The sequence below is a fragment of the Lampris incognitus genome, chromosome 1, assembly GCF_029633865.1.
Source record: "Lampris incognitus isolate fLamInc1 chromosome 1, fLamInc1.hap2, whole genome shotgun sequence".
Lineage (NCBI taxonomy): Eukaryota > Metazoa > Chordata > Actinopteri > Lampriformes > Lampridae > Lampris > Lampris incognitus.
Genome location: NC_079211.1, coordinates 19,899,028 through 19,916,840, shown reverse-complemented (window position 1 = coordinate 19,916,840; position 17,813 = coordinate 19,899,028). Strand labels below are relative to the sequence as shown.

General features: G+C 43.6%; 2 protein-coding genes across 2 annotated transcripts; one reads left to right on the top strand and one right to left on the bottom strand.

Annotated features, from left to right (window-relative positions):
* Positions 1–142: 142 nt before the first annotated feature.
* On the bottom strand, positions 143–11,070 carry rufy1 (RUN and FYVE domain containing 1). The gene is made up of 17 exons (XM_056284343.1): positions 10,945–11,070; positions 9,576–9,755; positions 9,286–9,403; positions 9,093–9,194; positions 8,826–8,949; positions 8,652–8,713; positions 8,354–8,489; positions 6,432–6,533; positions 6,211–6,327; positions 4,214–4,381; positions 4,023–4,120; positions 3,324–3,443; positions 2,940–3,069; positions 1,282–1,376; positions 1,130–1,160; positions 943–1,020; positions 143–838 (listed from the first exon to the last, which is right to left on the bottom strand). Exons 2-17 carry the CDS (start codon positions 9,703–9,705, stop codon positions 695–697), a joined length of 1,755 nt encoding a protein of 584 aa, XP_056140318.1. The 5' UTR covers positions 9,706–9,755; positions 10,945–11,070; the 3' UTR covers positions 143–694.
* Positions 11,071–12,578: 1,508 nt separating this feature from the next.
* On the top strand, positions 12,579–16,516 carry hbegfa (heparin-binding EGF-like growth factor a). Its single transcript, XM_056283030.1, has 6 exons — positions 12,579–12,833; positions 13,715–13,963; positions 14,174–14,372; positions 14,584–14,742; positions 14,892–14,978; positions 15,193–16,516. Exons 1-5 carry the CDS (start codon positions 12,791–12,793, stop codon positions 14,962–14,964), a joined length of 723 nt encoding a protein of 240 aa, XP_056139005.1. The 5' UTR covers positions 12,579–12,790; the 3' UTR covers positions 14,965–14,978; positions 15,193–16,516.
* Positions 16,517–17,813: the final 1,297 nt, after the last annotated feature.

Below are 17,813 nucleotides of genomic sequence, written 5' to 3'. Positions count from 1 at the left end.
AAATATCTAAATAGAAAACATTTTGGTCAAAATATGCCCAAATTGCTTAAGAAAATGGCTTTGGAGCACTAAACACAATCCACAAAACTCCATCGCTATTATACATTCTAAAATGGACAATTTGATTAAGGTTAACATTCTAAAGTTATTTACAATTAAAGATTGGTGACTGCAGTTTGTGTGGAGTGGAAATATCCAGTGTTTAAAAAAACTGGCAGAATAATTTTGCACAAATGCCTCAATTTTCTTGCAATTTCACTGGGTCGAAACAATCCATAATTACAGATCCAATTAAAAACCAGGAGCTTGATACATTTCAAGTTTACATATTTTCCATAAACTAAAATGACGTCTAACAAGCCAGTGAAAACCCAACAAATTTGTTGCAGTGTAAGAAGAATCCCAATTTAAGAGAAAAAGGTTTTTGTCTATTGTGAAAGGGGTCAATTTTGCTTATTCAAGTGCAGCTTGCCATAATTAACATGATAAATTGCATGTAAACCCATCTTTGGAGCGTAGTCACAATGCAAGCATTAGTCCATGCCATTAGTAAGAATAATTAAAACGTGGCACCCTATTAATTGTGCCAAACAAAATTTCAGGAACAAACTGGAAACAACAACTTGCTTTCCGTCCTATGATTTGATACAGTTCTTTGAAATCAAGGGGTATGACAGCGTATGTGTGTGTAGTGTCAGGATCCTGTGGAGGAACTCCTCTGCAGTAGGAGGGAGTGGCAGATGTCACACACCCGCACAGGCCGAGGGTAGGAAGGTAATGCCAGCTCATTACTGGAACAGCTATTGCAGTAGATGTCTCCACAGTTCCTGCAATGGTGCTGAGAAGAGACAAGTCTCTGAATTTAAGGACCATTTGAGGACGTGAAACTCAAAACTAGATCTCAATAAAGATAATCCTTTATTCAGTGAAAGAGAAAATTACCTTCCGGCGAGAGATGGAGAACTCCTTCTGGCATTGCTTGCACTGAGTGGCCTCATCATCTTTAAGCCAGGCATGGCCCTGATTGGGGGGCAACAGGGAAAACGCTATGAGACACACGTCTCCGATAATGGCACTAAAATTGTCCCTCAAAAGCTCCTTCGGACTTTACCTTCAGGGCTTTGTTTACCTCCTTGAAGTCCTCCATCTTGAGTTTAGACCTGTGAGAAAGAGGGGAAAAAATTAAAAAGGGAACTTGTATGAAGGAATCGTGTGGGAAAAAATGGGGTGAAAGAGCGAGGAGAAAGATATAAAGAGAAGGGGAAGATCAGGGGTACTGACTGGCTGAGGTGCAGACCCATCTCTTGAAGAGCCTGTTCCTGTTGCTCACACATCTGCTGCAGCTGCTGCTTCTCCTGCTTCAGGTCCTGCAGCTCCTAAATGCCCAAAGCACAAAGTTGACTATACAACTGCAGTTTTTCCCCCACATTATTCTAGCTGTCATGACTTCAGGAGAAACCCAGCCCTGTGCCCCCCCCCCCCCCGACTGTGTGACTCCCCAGTTACCACTACAGAGCCACTCCGTTTCCTGGGCACCCAGGACTTCCAAGTGGGAGCTAAACATCAGCTGCCTCTTCAATAAAACACAGCAGAGGATGTACTTCCTGCAGCAGCTGAAGAAATTCAACCTGCCAGACAATGATGGAGAATTTCTACACCTCCATCACTGAGTCCATGCTAACCTCCTCCATCACTGTCTGGTACGCTGCTGCCACCGCCAGGGACCATGGTAGGCTGCAGCGCATCATTCGCTCGGTAGAGAAGGTGATTGGCTGCTGCCTCCCATCTCTCCAGAACCTGCACACCTCCAGGACTTTGAGGTGGGCAGGGAAGATCGTTGCGGATTCCTCCTACCCTGGACATCACCTTTTCGTGACTTCCCTCTGGCAAGAGGCTGAAGTCCATCAGGGTGAAAACCTCACACCATAAGAACAGTTTTCTCCCCTGTTGCAGTCAGACTAATTAACAGGCCCCCTGCCCCGAGTGACAGACTTACTTTTGCCATTTTTATTTTTTTCTAGATATGTTATATATATATATACACACACACACATACATTTTTCGCACTTTTTAAAAAAAAATCTTATTTTAGTCTGTACCACCAAATGCCAAGCTAGATTCCTAGTACATGGAATGCACATGGCAATACAAGAATTTCTGATTCTGACCTGATGACTGCCAACAAATATAAAAATGTAAATAGAAATTTATTATTTGCTCTGACTGGTCAGCTCATCCACAAAAAAAAAAAGTTTAATTGATGCAAAGGTCTAAGCCTATGATGTTTGCAAAATATACAGCAGTGAGGTATCTGATAGTGGCTATGTCTCCAGTTTGTAAGCCGTAAATTATCTTGTCAAATTTCGTGGGGAATCAGACTTGTGAACAAGCATTTGGAATCATTACATGCCGAAGATCTCATTGACTTATGTTGGTCATATAGAGGCATCAAAATGAAATTGAGACTGATAACTGATAAAGAAGTAGCGTCAAACGTCTTGTAACAGCTTTAACTGTGCAAAACAAACTGCAGAATTGCCAATATATGATGAAATACATTTTCAAATGAGGGGCAGTCTACTGAAAATGATCCAGAAATGTGCCCAGGGGAAAACCTGGGTCTCAACACCAAATTACCACCATCCCTCACACCACAAAAAGGAACCAATAATAATAATAAAAGTGGTTAGTGTGTGTGTGCATGCTCATTTTTGTTTTTGTCATGTTCATTTCATTGTTAATATAACAATACATTATCACTTGAATATTCAATACATTGTGTGAATCGCAATGCACATTTTGACCTTTAAAGTTTTTCTTTACTTTTTTCCATCGTCTTGACAGTCAAGACTAAACATTTCGCGAATTAAAAAAAAAAACTCCTGCAATTACCTCAACTCGGGAGGACTGACCCCGACCCGGATGTGTGCGATACTGACCGTGTGAAGCCCTTGGAGTTGTTGTAGCTGTGTGCGGAGCTCCACGCTGTTATCCTGTTCTCTCTGGAGAGCTTTCTGCATGCTCTGCCTCTGTTCCTTCTCACTGCGCAGTTCACTCTCCAAACCCACCCTGGGTCACACAGGAGAAAGGGGAAATGGCAACTACTTATCTCCCAAGTCTGCATGGGTGACTATGTCTGTGTGGTTCTCCTTTTGAAGACCTCATGTAGAGATGCTGAAATTCTAAGGTGAACCTGCGTTGGGACTTTGAGCCCAGATTACTTTCCCCTGTTAAGACTGTTTAATGGCGGGGGGGGGGGGGGGATTCTGTGTGATGTTGCAGATCTGAACTGTGTGTGTGTATATGTGTGTATGTGTCCTTACCTCAGTGTATCTAGGTCAGCCAGCTGCTTCTGCAGAGCGTCCACCCTACCCTCAAGCTCAGATCTCATGTCTTTGTCTGACTGGTTCCTCTGATTGCGCTCCTGCTCTGAATTCTGAAGCCTGGAACAAAAATAAAGGCCCATCATTTGGATAATATTCATTAACACACCCTCTTATCAGATTATGCACCAATTTCATATGATTGGGCATGTTTTGCTGTTTAATGCTCCATTTAAATGCGCTTTCAGAAGTGTGCAGTCCTTTGTTTTCACCTTTATTCTAAGTCAAGTCAATTTTATTTATACAGCCCAATATCACAAATTATAAATTTGCCTCAGGGGGCTTTACAGCAATACCACATCCTGTCCTTAGACCCTCGCATCAGTTAAGGAACAATGCCCTAAAAAAAAAAAACCTTTAACAGGGAAAAACACACAGAAACCTCAGGGAGAGCAACAGAGGGGGGATCTTTCTCCCAAGACGGACAGATATGGAATGAATGTGCGTACAGAATAAAACAATTTACAGAATACAAAATTGAAATTTGGATAACAGAATTATAAGATACATGAAAAATATGATAACTGCGGTTTACCAAATTCAAATGTGAGTAAAAAATGTCTAGTCTATCCACTCTAAAGTTTTGAAAAGGTGTGTTCACTGTTAACATCCACTCTACACTCAAGCAAGCAAACACACCTTTGCTCCAGCTCCTTCGTTGCATTCTCCATTTCACTCATCTTTTTTTCAAGCTGCACAGCTTCCTCCTGCTTTTTCTCAGCCTCGCGCTGACAGTCCTAAAGATAAACATACATTGAGCATTTTAGGTGTGTGTGTGTGCGGTTATATGTGAGAAAGAAAAAGTGAGTGTGTGTGTGTGAGAGTGATACCTGTGCCTTGTTGAACATCTGTAGGTTAAGGACCTTGACTTGGTCAAGCTGAAGCCGCAGAGCTGCCAGTGTGTCCTGTTTCTCATGAGTGTCCTTCTCCAGCAATCTCATAGCCACTTCCATCTCCTGCTTCAGCCCCACCTGCAGCTCAAGCTCCCGCTCAAGCTCCTATAATGGTACACATACACTACCGTTCAAAAGTTTGGGATCACATTGAAATGTCCATATTTTTGAAGGAAAAGCACTGTACTTTTCAATGAAGATAACTTTAAACTAGTCTTAACTTTAAAGAAATACACTCTATACATTGCTAATGTGGTAAATGACTATTCTAGCTGCAAATGTCTGGTTTTTGGTGCAATATCTACATAGGTGTATAGAGGCCCATTTCAAGCAACTATCACTCCAGTGTTCTAATGGTACAATGTGTTTGCTCATTGGCTCAGAAGGCTAATTGATGATTAGAAAACCCTTGTGCAATCATTTTCACACATCTGAAAACAGTTTAGCTCGTTACAGAAGCTACAAAACTGACCTTCCTTTGAGCAGATTGAGTTTCTGGAGCATCACATTTGTGGGGTCAATTAAACGCTCAAAATGGCCAGAAAAAGAGAACTTTCATCTGAAACTCGACAGTCTATTCTTGTTCTTAGAAATGAAGGCTATTCCATGCGAGAAATTGCTAAGAAATTGAAGATTTCCTACACCGGTGTGTACTACTCCCTTCAGAGGACAGCACAAACAGGCTCTAACCAGAGTAGAAAAAGAAGTGGGAGGCCGCGTTGCACAACTGAGCAAGAAGATAAGTACATTAGAGTCTCTAGTTTGAGAAACAGACGCCTCACAGGTCCCCAACTGGCATCTTCATTAAATAGTACCCGCAAAACACCAGTGTCAACATCTACAGTGAAGAGGCGGCTGCGGGATTCTGGGCTTCAGGGCAGAGTGGCAAAGAAAAAGCCATATCTGAGACTGACCAATAAAAGAAAAAGATTAAGATGGGCAAAAGAACACAGACATTGGACAGAGGAAGACTGGAAAAAAGTGTTGTGGACGGATGAATCCAAGTTTGAGGTGTTTGGATCACAAAGAAGAACGTTTGTGAGACGCAGAACAAATGAAAAGATGCTGGAAGAATGCCTGACGCCATCTGTTAAGCATGGTGGAGGTAATGTGATGGTCTGGGGTTGCTTTGGTGCTGGTAAGGTGGGAGATTTGTACAGGGTAAAAGGGATTCTGAATAAGGAAGACTATCACTCCATTTTGCAACGCCATGCCATACCCAGTGGACAGCACTTGATTGGAGCCAATTTCATCCTACAACAGGACGATGACCCTAAACACACCTCCAAATTGTGCAAGAACTATTTAGAGCAGAAGCAGGCAGCTGGTATTCTATCGGTAATGGAGTGGCCAGCGCAGTCACCAGATCTGAACCCCATTGAGCTGTTGTGGGAGCAGCTTGACCGTATGGTACGCAAGAAGTGCCCATCCAACCAATCCAACTTGTGGGAGCTGCTTCTGGAAGCGTGGGGTGCAATTTCTCCAGATTACCTCAACAAATTAACAGCTAGAATGCCAAAGGTCTGCAATGCTGTAATTGCTGCAAATGGAGGATTCTTTGACGAAAGCAAAGTTTGATTTAAAAAAAAATCTTATTTCAAATACAAATCATTATTTCTAACCTTGTCAATGTCTTGACTCTATTTTCTATTCATTTCACAACATATGGTGGTGAATAAGTGTGACTTTTCATGGAAAACACAAAATTGTTTGGGTGATCCCAAACTTTTGAACGGTAGTGTACATACATTATACGCAAATTAAATTCAGTTCTAGCTTAACACCAGGCCACCCTGTCTAGTGTTAAGAGACTGTTATTTTGCCTGTAGTGTTTCTGTTTGGTATTTTGGAGTATGAGTGGACATTTGGAAAATATAGACATGTAAACTCTCACACCAAAGGGTTAGTCATGGGTTTGCCACAGGGTTAATCACCTGGCGAATGCGTTTCTCTTCCTTGTACTGTTTCCACACCACATTGTACATCTCATCCAGGCCTTGCCGTGTCTGTTTGTACGTTTCCAGCTCCACTTGACTGTCCTGTAGAGTTGCCTGGAATGCAGTGACATTGCATTAAGGACAGGATTTCTTTGAAAATGACACAGTTTAATCATATGATAGAGTAAATGTATCAGCCCTTGGGTCATCTAACCTACTTCTTCTTTTTTTTGGCTGGTTTGCAAAATACACTCATTCTCTTTTCTCAGCTGTTCCTGTTCCTCCCGTAGAGAGTTGATTCTGTCGGTTGCAGCTGTGAGCTGAGGAAAAGCAACAATTAAGTGGAGGGGGAAAAAACAAACAGAAAATAATATGTATGTGGGTCAATCTTGATGGGCTACATTCTTAATCAGAGCAAAGCATACACTGCATCCGGAAAGTATTCACACCCCTTCACTTTCCCCACATTTTGTTATGTTACAGCCTTATTCCAAAATGGATTAAATTCCTTTTTGTTCTCATCAATCTACACACAATACCTCAAAATGACAAAGTGAAAAAGGTTTTGTAGAAATTTTTGCAAATTTATTAAAACTAAAAAACGGAAATATTGAATGTACATAAGTATTCACAGCCTTTGCTATGACACTCAAAATTGAGCTCATGGTTCATCCTGTGCCCACTGATCATCCGTGAGATGTTTCTACATCTTGATTGGAGTCCACCTGTAGTAAATTTAATGGATTGAACATGATTTGGAAAGGCACACACCGGTCTATATAAGGTCCCACTGTTGACAGCGCATGTCAGAGCAGAAACCAAACCATGAAGTCAGAGGAATTGTCTGTGGACCTCCGAGACAGGATTGTATCGAGGCACAGATCTGGGGAAGGGTACCAAACATTTCTACAGCATTGAAGGTCCCAAAGAGCACAGTGGTCTCCATCATTTGTAAATGGAAGAAGTTTGGATCCACCAGGACTCTTCCTAGAGCTGGCCGCTCAGCCAAACTGAGCAATCGGGGGAGAAGGGCCTTGGTCAGGGAGGTGACCAAGAACCCGATGGTCACTCTGACAGAGCTCCAGCGTTCCTCTGTGGAGATTGGAGAACCTTCCAGAAGGACAACCATCTCTGCAGCACTCCACCAATCAGGCCTTTATGGTAGAGTGGCCAGACGGAAGCCTCTGCTCAGTAAGAGGCACATGACAGCCCGCTTGGAGTTTGCCAGAAAGCACCTAAAGGACTCTCAGACCATGAGAAACAAGATTCTCTGGTCTGATGAAACCAAGACTGAACTCTGGCCTGAACACCAAATGTCAAATCTGGAGGAAACCAGGCACCTCTCATCACCTTGCTAATACCATCCCTACAGTGAAGCATGGTGGTGGCAGCTCATGCTGTGGGGATGTTCTTCAGCAACAGGAACTGGGAGACTAGTCAGGATTGAGGGAAAGATGAATGGAGCAAAGTACAGAGAGATCCTTGATGAAAACCTGCTCCAGAGCGCTCAGGACCTCAGACTGCAGCGAAGGTTTACCTTTCAACATGACAACGACCCTAAGCACACAGCCAAGACAATGAAGGAGTGGCTTTGGGACAAGTCTGTGAATGTCCTTGAGTGGCTCAGCCAGAGCCCAGACTTGAACCCCATTGAACATCTCTGGAAAGACCTGAAAATAGCTGTGCAGCGACGCTCCCCATCTAACCTTACAGAGCTCGAGAGGATCTGCAGAGAAGAATGGGAGAAATACCCCAAATATAGGTGTGCCAAGCTTGTAGCTTCATACCCAAGAAGACTTGAGGCTGTAATCGCTGCCAAGGGTGCCTCAACCAAGTACTGAGTAAAGGGTGTGAATACTTATGTACATGCAATATTTCAGTTTTTATTTTTAATAAATTTACAAAAATTTCTACAAAATCTTTTTCACTTTGTCATTATGGGGTATTGTGTGTAGATTGATGAGAAAAAAAGGAATTTAATCTGTTTTGGAATAAGGCTGTAACATAACAAAATGTGGGGAAAGTGAAGGGGTGTGAATACTTTCCGGATGCACTGTATCTTACGCCCCCAGTGCACATAGGTACATAGGCGCACACGCGCACACACACACACACACACACACACACACACACATCTGACCTCCTCTACAAGTTTGCTGTTAGTCTTTTCTAAAGAGTCCATCTTAGCTTGCAGGTCAGAAACAGTGCCACTGAGGTGACGGTTCAACTCCTCGATGTAGTGCTTTTGATCTAATATGGCTGTCATCTTCGTATCACTGAGAAAAGCAAAAAGAAAAAAAAATCTCTAATCTTTAAACACTACTTATTTATTTTCATGACAGAGTCTGTAGTGTAAACCAAAGTGAAAATCTGGAGTTTTTAAGACATAATAAACAGCAGTACAGATAAACTGTAGAGTGGAAGGGAACCCCACTTACTCCTTTGGAGTCTCACTGTTTACTGGGTCCTTCAGGTAAAGGGAGAAGTCAATGACTGCCACCTAAACAAGACAGACAAGGACTTAGCACTGCTTGACTGACTTGTATCTCAGGAGTTAGCTTAGGTGTGACTATAGGGGGCACATATGCCTGGTATGCCCCCTAATGACTCACCTGTGAGTCTAGGTCCTCCCCTTTAATACAAAGGTTTGCATCAATAACGTTCAGGCCCACCAGCAACCCCACAATAACAGTCCCTTCGTCCTCCATCATTAACGCTCCAGGGTCATAAAACTCACTAGGCATCGGCAGCCATGCAGGAACGCGAAAGAGGAAAGTGGGGAGAGATGAAAGGGTAAATTTGTGGATAAAAAATGTATCATGTGACATTGTCATACAACACCTTGTCTCAAATCCACCTCCTTGAGCTAAGAAACTCACGTGAGGAGGTCTTTACGATCCAGCAGGGCTTTCATATAGTCAGCTACTTTTTTCTGCATGAGCGCCAAATGCAGCCAAGCTCTTGCCCTGCCCAAACCTGTCCTAAAAGAAAACAACTGTATAAACTAGAAAATCAAACAAAGGCAGGTCTTTCACAATTTGGTTTAACAGAGAATGATATGAGGGAGCTTACTTAAGGCTGGGCAGGTCTCGGGCACTTGTAGCAATATCAGAGGACTCTGGACACAACTTCTCAACAAGCTCCAGCGGTCCCCAGATGGACTTATTCTGTCCAATGAAGGATTTCTTGGCTGAAAACAGAGAGAAAGGAGATTAGACAAATAACTTCTTGTTGGCTCTCCTTGCTGTTCTGGTCATATCTGGAGACATTCATTCTTACTTCAAATCAATCCCAAAAATAACAATCAATAACAATATTCTATCATTTAATGATAAAGATATCAACATTAAACACAATCTCACCTTTTAGTCCATGTTTGAGGCAGTGTTCAAGAACCACAAAGAATTGTTGCAGTGGAGGGTAGTCAGAATCCAGGGTTCTTCCCAGACTCAAGGAACTCTGGATTAATACCTTAATGCTCAGCTTCATCATGCTTAGAAGGTTGGATCTCTCTATCGACACGGGATCTTTGGGTGGCAGAACTGCAAAGGATTTAATGTATAGAGGTAAAATACTGGAATAGGTGGATAATGGTCATTCTTACCCGTATGTGTAAATCTTCTCAGCGTGTTTTGGATCCACATAAGCATGCAATAATGTGGCGCCATGGCCTGCATTCAAACACACCACACAGCACGCTTATAAATTGCAATGACAATCGAGGCCTGTTGTCCTCTTTGCACACATTAAAAGCGTAAAATCCAGGGCGTCCGGGTAGCGTGGCGGTCTATTCCGTTGCCTACCAACACAGGGATCTCCAGTTCGAATCCCCGTGTTACCACCAGCTTGGTCGGGTGCCCCTACAGACACAACTGGCCGTGTCTGCGGGTGGGAAGCCGGATGTGTGTATGTGTCTGGGTCGCTGCACTAGCGCCTCCTCTGGTTGGTCGGGGCGCCGATTGCGTGATCCTCCCACGCGCTATGTCCTCCCTGGTTTTCACTGTCAGGGGAAAATAAGCGGCTGGCGACTCCACGTGTATCGGAGGAGGCACGTGGTGGTCTGCAGACCTCCCCGGATCGGCAGACGGGGTGGAGCAGTAACCGGGACGGCTCGGAAGAGCGGGGTAATTGGACGGGTACAATTCAATCAATCAATCAAGTTGCATTTTTATAGCGCTTTTCTAGCTGCAACAGCCACTCAAAGCGCTCTCTCCCAAGACAGACCCCCCCCCCCCAAAAAAGCATCAAATCCTGATTTAGGTCATGCGGACTGAACAATATATCGTTTCAGAATTGACATCGCAGAATACACATGTGCAATGTCACATTGCAAAGGATGCAATGTAAGGCTAATCAGTCATGTCAGGTTAAAAACGTTTATTTCTCGTTTAGAAAATGAAATATAGCAATGTCCACTTTTTGTGATTACTCTTGGAGAAAGAACAGTCTAGATTATCTGACAAATAATATAATTTAGCCTGGTTTAACGACTTATTGGACAACTGCCTCATGTCCCCCTCTTAACCCCCTAATCATTGTTAAAGTGACACATTCTTTGCAAGTGGAGCTTTGCAAGTTATAAACAGGATCTGAATCATCTGGTGAGATTATGCAACCCCTTCCATATTCTTTCAGGTTGCAAATAAACAAGACCGTGGCTATATAATGTGTTGCACACCGTAGGAGAGGATTTAGTTGGCCTGGAAGCAGCCAACTTTAATTGTAGCCTACCTGGTAACTTCTTGGCGCTGTTAGTGCTGCAACTGGACTCGTTTTCCGAGACTCTCTCTGCCGGGGAGTTGACAGCAGATCCCGATGAGGCATTTCTCAAAGCGGGGTTGTAACTCACCCCGCTGCTCAGTGTTTCCGTCGCCTTTCGCGCCAGCGACAGAATCGGCGCAGACCAAGTGCGTTCCGCAACTGGCCCGTCATCGTCGTCGGCCTTGCTGTCCGTTGTCACTTCTAAAACTTCGAGATCTGTCTTCTCTGTCTCGCCATCCTCCAAAGCTGTGTTTGTTTCCCCTACTTCGTCGGCCATTTTTTTCCAACGAGTCATGTGACCAGACCAGAGCAATCGCGTCTAGAGCGGCAAATCGATTAGACAAACAGCATCGAAACCAGAGGAAGAAATGTTAAATAAACACAAAGATGCTGATTTTACCACACCGAAGGGGCTACCAAAATGTTTATTAATGGTTATCCGTTTCATTGTCACAAATTTCTTATCTACGTTATTTCATCATCCCCATCTTAAATTGGCTAAAGAGCTGTTTTCCCGATCGTTACCACTAGATGGAGCCAGCGCATTCATTCTGTGTATTGGGCACGTTGCCCCTCGAACCTCACAGAATAGAGGCATATTGTTTTAATTTTTGTTATAAGCGCGTCCCTTGTCAAAGAAGAACCTTACAAATAACCCTAGAATAAGCAAAGGTCAGCTGTTAAACTCAAACACAACTGATTGTTAGTTGTCAACAAAATCAAGTCCAGTTTGCTTGTATAGTCCTAAATGGCAGCTGCAGTCTCAGAAGGCTTTTCGCGCGCGCGCGCGCACACACACACACACACACACACACACACACACACACACACACACACACACACACACGCCACCGAATGTTCAGGGAAGTTATGAACAAGTCTAATTGGAGGGCTAAACACGTGTAAATGGAAAGAATAACAACACATTTAACAAAAAAGACCTACAATTTCATATAGACTGGGTACACTTAATCAAATATCTAAGTCTGATTCATGTGCATAAATTTCATATTTTAGACAAACACCTACGAAGATTAGTAAAGCTTAATGTTCTGTCAATAAATGCATGGGCAGTCAGGGTGATGCGATTTTGTCAAGACAGTAGAATAACTTTCAGCAACACATATCTTTCGGCCTCGATATAGTCGAATGAGTAATTACTACTACTACTACTACAAATAATAATAATAAAACAATGATAATAATAATAATAGGCCAATAATAATAATCATAACAATAACAGCCAATATTCTAAGGAAGAGGTGAGGGGTGTGAGATAAGGTAAAATTAAAAGGAGGTCGGAGGTTGGGGATGGGAATTATTTTAGCATAGTAATGTCAATGTTGAGGAAAATACCTTTTTGGCCTATATTTTGTATGGCAGAGGTGCGCGACAGCCAAACTCAACCCGATAATCAATGTAAGCAACCCTGTGGTTCATAATTCAAAAGGTTTTCTCTTGGGCCATATCTAACACTACAATGCAATCCGCTATAACAGGTCATTACACTGGTTTACTATGCGCTAACTGGTGGTGGGCGTGGTAAGGTCGAACAGTAGCTATAAATACCGGCTTCTCCTTCAGTAGACGCTCCTTCACTCATCCCCGCTCGACCGAGGCTGCACCTCCCGAGATCCTTCAGGCATCTTGAATATAACACCGGATCCAGGCGGAATAACTCCATACAAACCACACAAAACAAAAAACAAAAACAAACAAAAGAATACAAGAAGGAATATTTAGTTCCGGAGCAAGTTTAAGGAATACAATCGCTAAACCGAAGAGTTTATTTCCACCTCCCCGCGCGACTGCAGACATGAGGATTCTAAGAGTCGCGCTCCTGCTCGTTCACGCCTTCGGTAAGTTTCGAGTTCCAACTTTCATTCGGACTCGTCAGTGGTGTTTCCCGACCTTTATTCATTACATGTCCGCCTTTGTGCTCGCAGTGTCAAAGCCCTTTTGCTTTAGCATCGCGGGCCTTCCTCCGGCCGGCGGTCATGTAGCATGTACCTGCGGAAAGCAGGCCGGACGTCTCCAGTTTATTAGCACGGACGTCTCTTGCACGACCTTGCGCGCCGTCTACGGGTCTCCCGAAGTTTTATAACTTGACGGCAACGATTTTCATGATGCGAAAGCTATTCGAGATCCCGTGGGGTCATCTCTCTATTTTGGAGCATGCTTTATGTAACGGGATACACTTTATTTTTAACTCATATTCTTGCCTGACATTAGCTAACCGTCCATCCATGCATTATTTCTTTGTGTGTGTGTGTGTGTGTGTGTGTGTGTGTGTGTGTGTGTGTGTGTGTGTGTGTGTGTGCGTGTGTGAGTGTTTGTGCGTGTGTGAGTGTGTGTGTGCGTGTGTGTGTGTGTGTGTGTGTGTGTGTGTGTGTGTGTGTGTGTGTGTGTGAGCAAAATCCAGCTTTGCTCTACCCACGGCACATTTCACCCCCGCAGCTTACTACTTCCTTACCTGCTTTCTGAGCCAAAACCACAAAAAGAAAAAAAAAACCCTCAGCCAAGCACTCCACGTGTGGCGTCAAGGCACTCACCATGCTTAACATGTTTCGACTTGCCCGCCCGTCCATCCACACCCTCCCCCCTTTTTTCCTTTTTTGTTGTTTGCAACAGAAACTATATTTTAGGGTTTGGAGGTAGACATTGTAAGTCAGTGTCAGCTTAAGTGAAGTGTTAAACGGAATATTATACAAATATTTCTCTCCCCACCTCTCCCCCCCAGTGATGTCTCGGCTGGCGAGCGGTGCTGTGGTTGACAGGCACGAGAGTGAGAGGCAACAGCACACGGCTGTCATCAACCTGTTGGACACACACAACGAGAGACGGACAGAGGGCGACAGTATTGCTGTGGACAGGCCGTCGGTGGAGTACGGTGGAGAGGAGGAGGATGAGGAGTACTATGACTACTACTATGAAGATGAGGATGATGACGGTGGCATGTCCGGAGACTATGAGGTCGAACTGCCTCGAGGTAAGACACACTCGACCTGTCACGACAAATCTGTTTGTGCATGGGGACGCCTCCCTCTTTTAAGTTTTCGTTGAGTTAAGTTGAGTTAAGTTGAGTTAAGTTGAGTTAAGTTTCGTTAAGTTTTACCTTGACACTGCTCGCAGTGAGCTTTTCACCTGTGCGCTCTCTTTGAGTTTGTGTCGCCCTCATTCATTATTTTGTTTGTTTCAGTTGCTATGTCCAGCAAGCCCAAGGACCCGTCTCCCATTTTGGATGCAGAGACGGGTGAGGGGAAGAGAAGGAGAGGAAAGGGAAAAAGGAGGGGAAAGGGCAAGGGAAAGAAGAGGAATCCATGTTTGAGGAAGTATAAAGATTTCTGCATTCACGGCACCTGCCAGTACCTGAGGGACATCCCTGCACCTTCCTGTGTGTAAGTAGAGTCGACACGTTCATCAGTCTAACCATCCTTAAACCAACTCAACTGCACACACTCCACTGTTACTACAGTTATTGTCCTCTCTTTTATTGAGCATAACCCCCTTTAAAGATATCATGCCATCAGCACTGTCAGCATGCACATGATACCACCAATACATTGATATGAACCTTCTGTTTTTCTTCCATTCTGTGTCTATCTTTAGATGTCATCCAAGTTACTCTGGGGTGCGGTGTGAGTTCTTCACCCTGCCGGTGGAGGGGAGGACCCAGGAGGGCTACAGCAGGACCACAGCACTCGCTGTGGTGGCAGTGGTGCTGTCTTCTCTCTGTCTCACCATCATAGGCCTTCTATTAGCACTCAGGTCAGTACAACACACACACACACACACACACGCACATGCACACGCACACGAACACACAAACATTAACGGCTCTTCTAGGTAATTAAGAGTTAGTTGCAATGGGTTGAGACTATGTCTAAACTGGGTCATTCTCTTTCATCGACTAACAGGTTTCATAAGCGGGGAGCGTATGATGTGGAGAATGAGGAGAAGGTTAAACTAGGGTTAGCCCCCAACCACTGAGGAGACAGACAGGGGTGAGTAAACCCCCCCACTCCACCTCCCTATACACACACATACACACCCAAACGCGCATATACCAACATCTTCCGTTGTATTCAAGATTGGAAGACATTCACAGTGAATCACACATGACGTGCAGATTTTTTTTATTTTCTTTTGCTGAATTTTTACTCTTTTCGCTGTCCCAAATGAACTAAAATTTGCCCATTGCTCCTTTTTATATTTCAGGAAAGGATGCGGAAATTCTACCTCAAAATAGAAAGGGGAAGTGAACTGCGAAAAACCTGGAGGAACAAGGAACGTACATGAAGAAGGGAACAGAGTGGGCGTGCCCCGTATCCTGGCACTCTTAACCCACAAACTGGATGGAACAATCAGATGTAACTGGGCAGCTCAGGACTGTCCGGAGGGCCTCACGAGTCACGACCTGTGTGGAAAGAGCCTGCCTGAAACTGGAATACTGATTGACCCAGAGAACGGACTAGATATGTAATGAGCACATGGAGGTCAAGCGGTAGAGGTACAAGAAGGAGGAATGTGTCTAGACTCGGTGCTCGTTTTGGTTACCAGGCGCTTTTAGACTGAACAGGATACATCTTTGCAACCCCCCCACCCCCTACGCCCGACAACACGACAATGAGAGCTCAACATGGAGTATCTCCATTGTTCGTTTGTTTGTTTCTTTTTTTTCAACAGACAGCATTTTATATTTTCCCGCACACGTTCGTCAGTTTTTTTAGTGTACTGTAAACCTTTTATTTATACAATACTTATTTTAATTTATTTATTTATGTGTTGCTGTATTTATGCAGAATTCTAACTACTCTCATCCACTCAAAATGCACTGTCAGTTTGTAAAAACAACAAAAACAACAACAACATCAACAACAAAAAAATGAAGTTACTGTTAGTCTTTTTGTATTTGATGCAAATCAATATTTATTAATAATGAACCTTAGAAAGGCAAACATCACCCCTGATTGTGGACGAACAAATATTTCAAAATAAGAGCCTTCCATAGATATCAGATAACTGGCTTTGATTTTAGCACGCAGTAGCTGCTGAATAGCAACTGTGATGAATAGAGCGATCAGCTAGACACCAAATATGTGTCCTGCCCTAAATGTTACACGGGCACAATCCCGTCTGCCATTATGATGCATTGATTTTTGAGGTCTGCCTAGATGTTTGATCAATAGCCATCCAAGTCATGCATCCGGCTTCTGTGTCTCTGTATTGCTAAGAAAAGTCGAAAAGGGAGTCAGTTATCCTGCCGAAGGCCTTGTTTGGACGAGGCGTGGTAGAAGGTGTTGGGTAGAAACACTAACATGTTGTATTGTTGTCTTACCATGGGTAACAGAAAAAGTGGCAACTCACTTGGTGGACGGTGCACACTGAGATCCATGTTAAGCTATTGATGAAAAAAAAATGTGAATTCAAGTTTCAGTCTTTTCAAAACAACCTGCCTTGCAGTTTGAAGTGATTTCAGTTTAAGAAAGATGTTTTTTTTTCTTTCGGAAAGAAATAAAACTTTTTATCTCAGAATTTATAACTCTTGTGAGGGACTGTGTGACTTTATTTCACCTCATCACAAAGCTTTCGATGGTCTATTCGTCACATTTTGTTTTTTTGTTTTTGTACAAATGGGAGACTCATAATGCTATACTTATTACGAGTGAGGTCAAATTTATTTTAGCCATCTGATTCACTTCCTGAATTTGAATTCCCATTAGTGTGATATTTTAAAAGGACCCGTCTGGGTATGTATGACAACACCAGTGTGTCCTTTTGGCCCATTCAGGAGCGATTGTGGTTATAGATAACATAATATTTGTGTTTCCTCCTGTCTCTGACATAAGGGCAGTTCCTTTCAACTGGAGCACCTGTATCCTGGCAATTAAAGCTATTATGAATGGTGCCTTAGATTTAAGCACTATAAATATGAAGGCCGTAAGAGCTCCATAATTCAGCCTGTGTTAAATTAAAAACGGAAACATAACAAGGCAAGTCAATGTGCAAAGCAATGTGTCAGTGCAGACATAATAATAACAACAATAATAATAATAATAAACCTTATTTATATTGCACCTTGTTGCACGTATCCTCGTAGCTGTTTTGCCTTGAGCGCTAAATCAACAGCAACACCAGAGCCCTCCTCATCCTCATCACACACAGAGTGCAAATTGGACAACTGATCAGTGTCGATGACAGACTCACTGACAGATCAGGCTCACTGACAGAACAATCATAGGTTACAGTGAGTTGAACCGGACCAGGGCACCGTCTTACTATGTATGAATTTAGCCATGGGAAACAGATGTGCAGCATAGGCTCGGGGACACCTGATCTCCAACCACAAACCATCATGTCACAGCACCACACCATTACTCATGCAGCCAACAGATGTCACGTTCAAAGACACACTACTGTAACATCTGAGCCGTCGTCGACCACTCCTGGTTACCACAGAGTTCAGACAGACCACGCACAGCAAGATTATGAGCAGCAGGCAAGTCATGCCGCCGTGTGTGCGCTGCATATAGGTTTTAATTGGGGAAGGATAGTCAAACAGCCCAGCTGGACTCAAAGGCAGGCGGGGACCTAACCGAATGTTACTCACTCACTGAACTCACCTCCTACACGGATGTTGCTACACTGACTGTGCGTGTGTGTGTGTGTGTGTTTGTGTGCAACAGAGTGCATCCATGAAAGGCTATGCGGTGGATTGATGTCGTGGCGCTGTGACTGTGTGGCTCAGGAGGTTAACCGACCCATTACAGCCAAAATCCCCGGTAAAATCCCAGTGTTTACAAGTTTACTACGGGATAGTTTTCCACACGATCTGTGGG

What these genes read in the sequence shown, in the direction of transcription:
- rufy1 (XM_056284343.1), bottom strand. Translation starts at nt 9,705, where the DNA reads ATGATGAAGCTGAGCATTAAGGTATTAATCCAGAGTTCCTTGAGTCTG. An exon ending in ACAGCAAACTTGTAGAGGAG is followed by an intron (nt 6,534 to 8,353) that starts GTCAGATGTGTG and finishes GCTTTTCCTCAG; the next exon opens with CTCACAGCTGCAACCGACAG. An exon ending in GCTGACCTAGATACACTGAG is followed by an intron (nt 3,070 to 3,323) that starts GTAAGGACACAT and finishes TGTGTGACCCAG; the next exon opens with GGTGGGTTTGGAGAGTGAAC.
- hbegfa (XM_056283030.1), top strand. Translation starts at nt 12,791, where the DNA reads ATGAGGATTCTAAGAGTCGCGCTCCTGCTCGTTCACGCCTTCG. An exon ending in TGAGGTCGAACTGCCTCGAG is followed by an intron (nt 13,964 to 14,173) that starts GTAAGACACACT and finishes TGTTTGTTTCAG; the next exon opens with TTGCTATGTCCAGCAAGCCC. An exon ending in ATCCCTGCACCTTCCTGTGT is followed by an intron (nt 14,373 to 14,583) that starts GTAAGTAGAGTC and finishes GTCTATCTTTAG; the next exon opens with ATGTCATCCAAGTTACTCTG.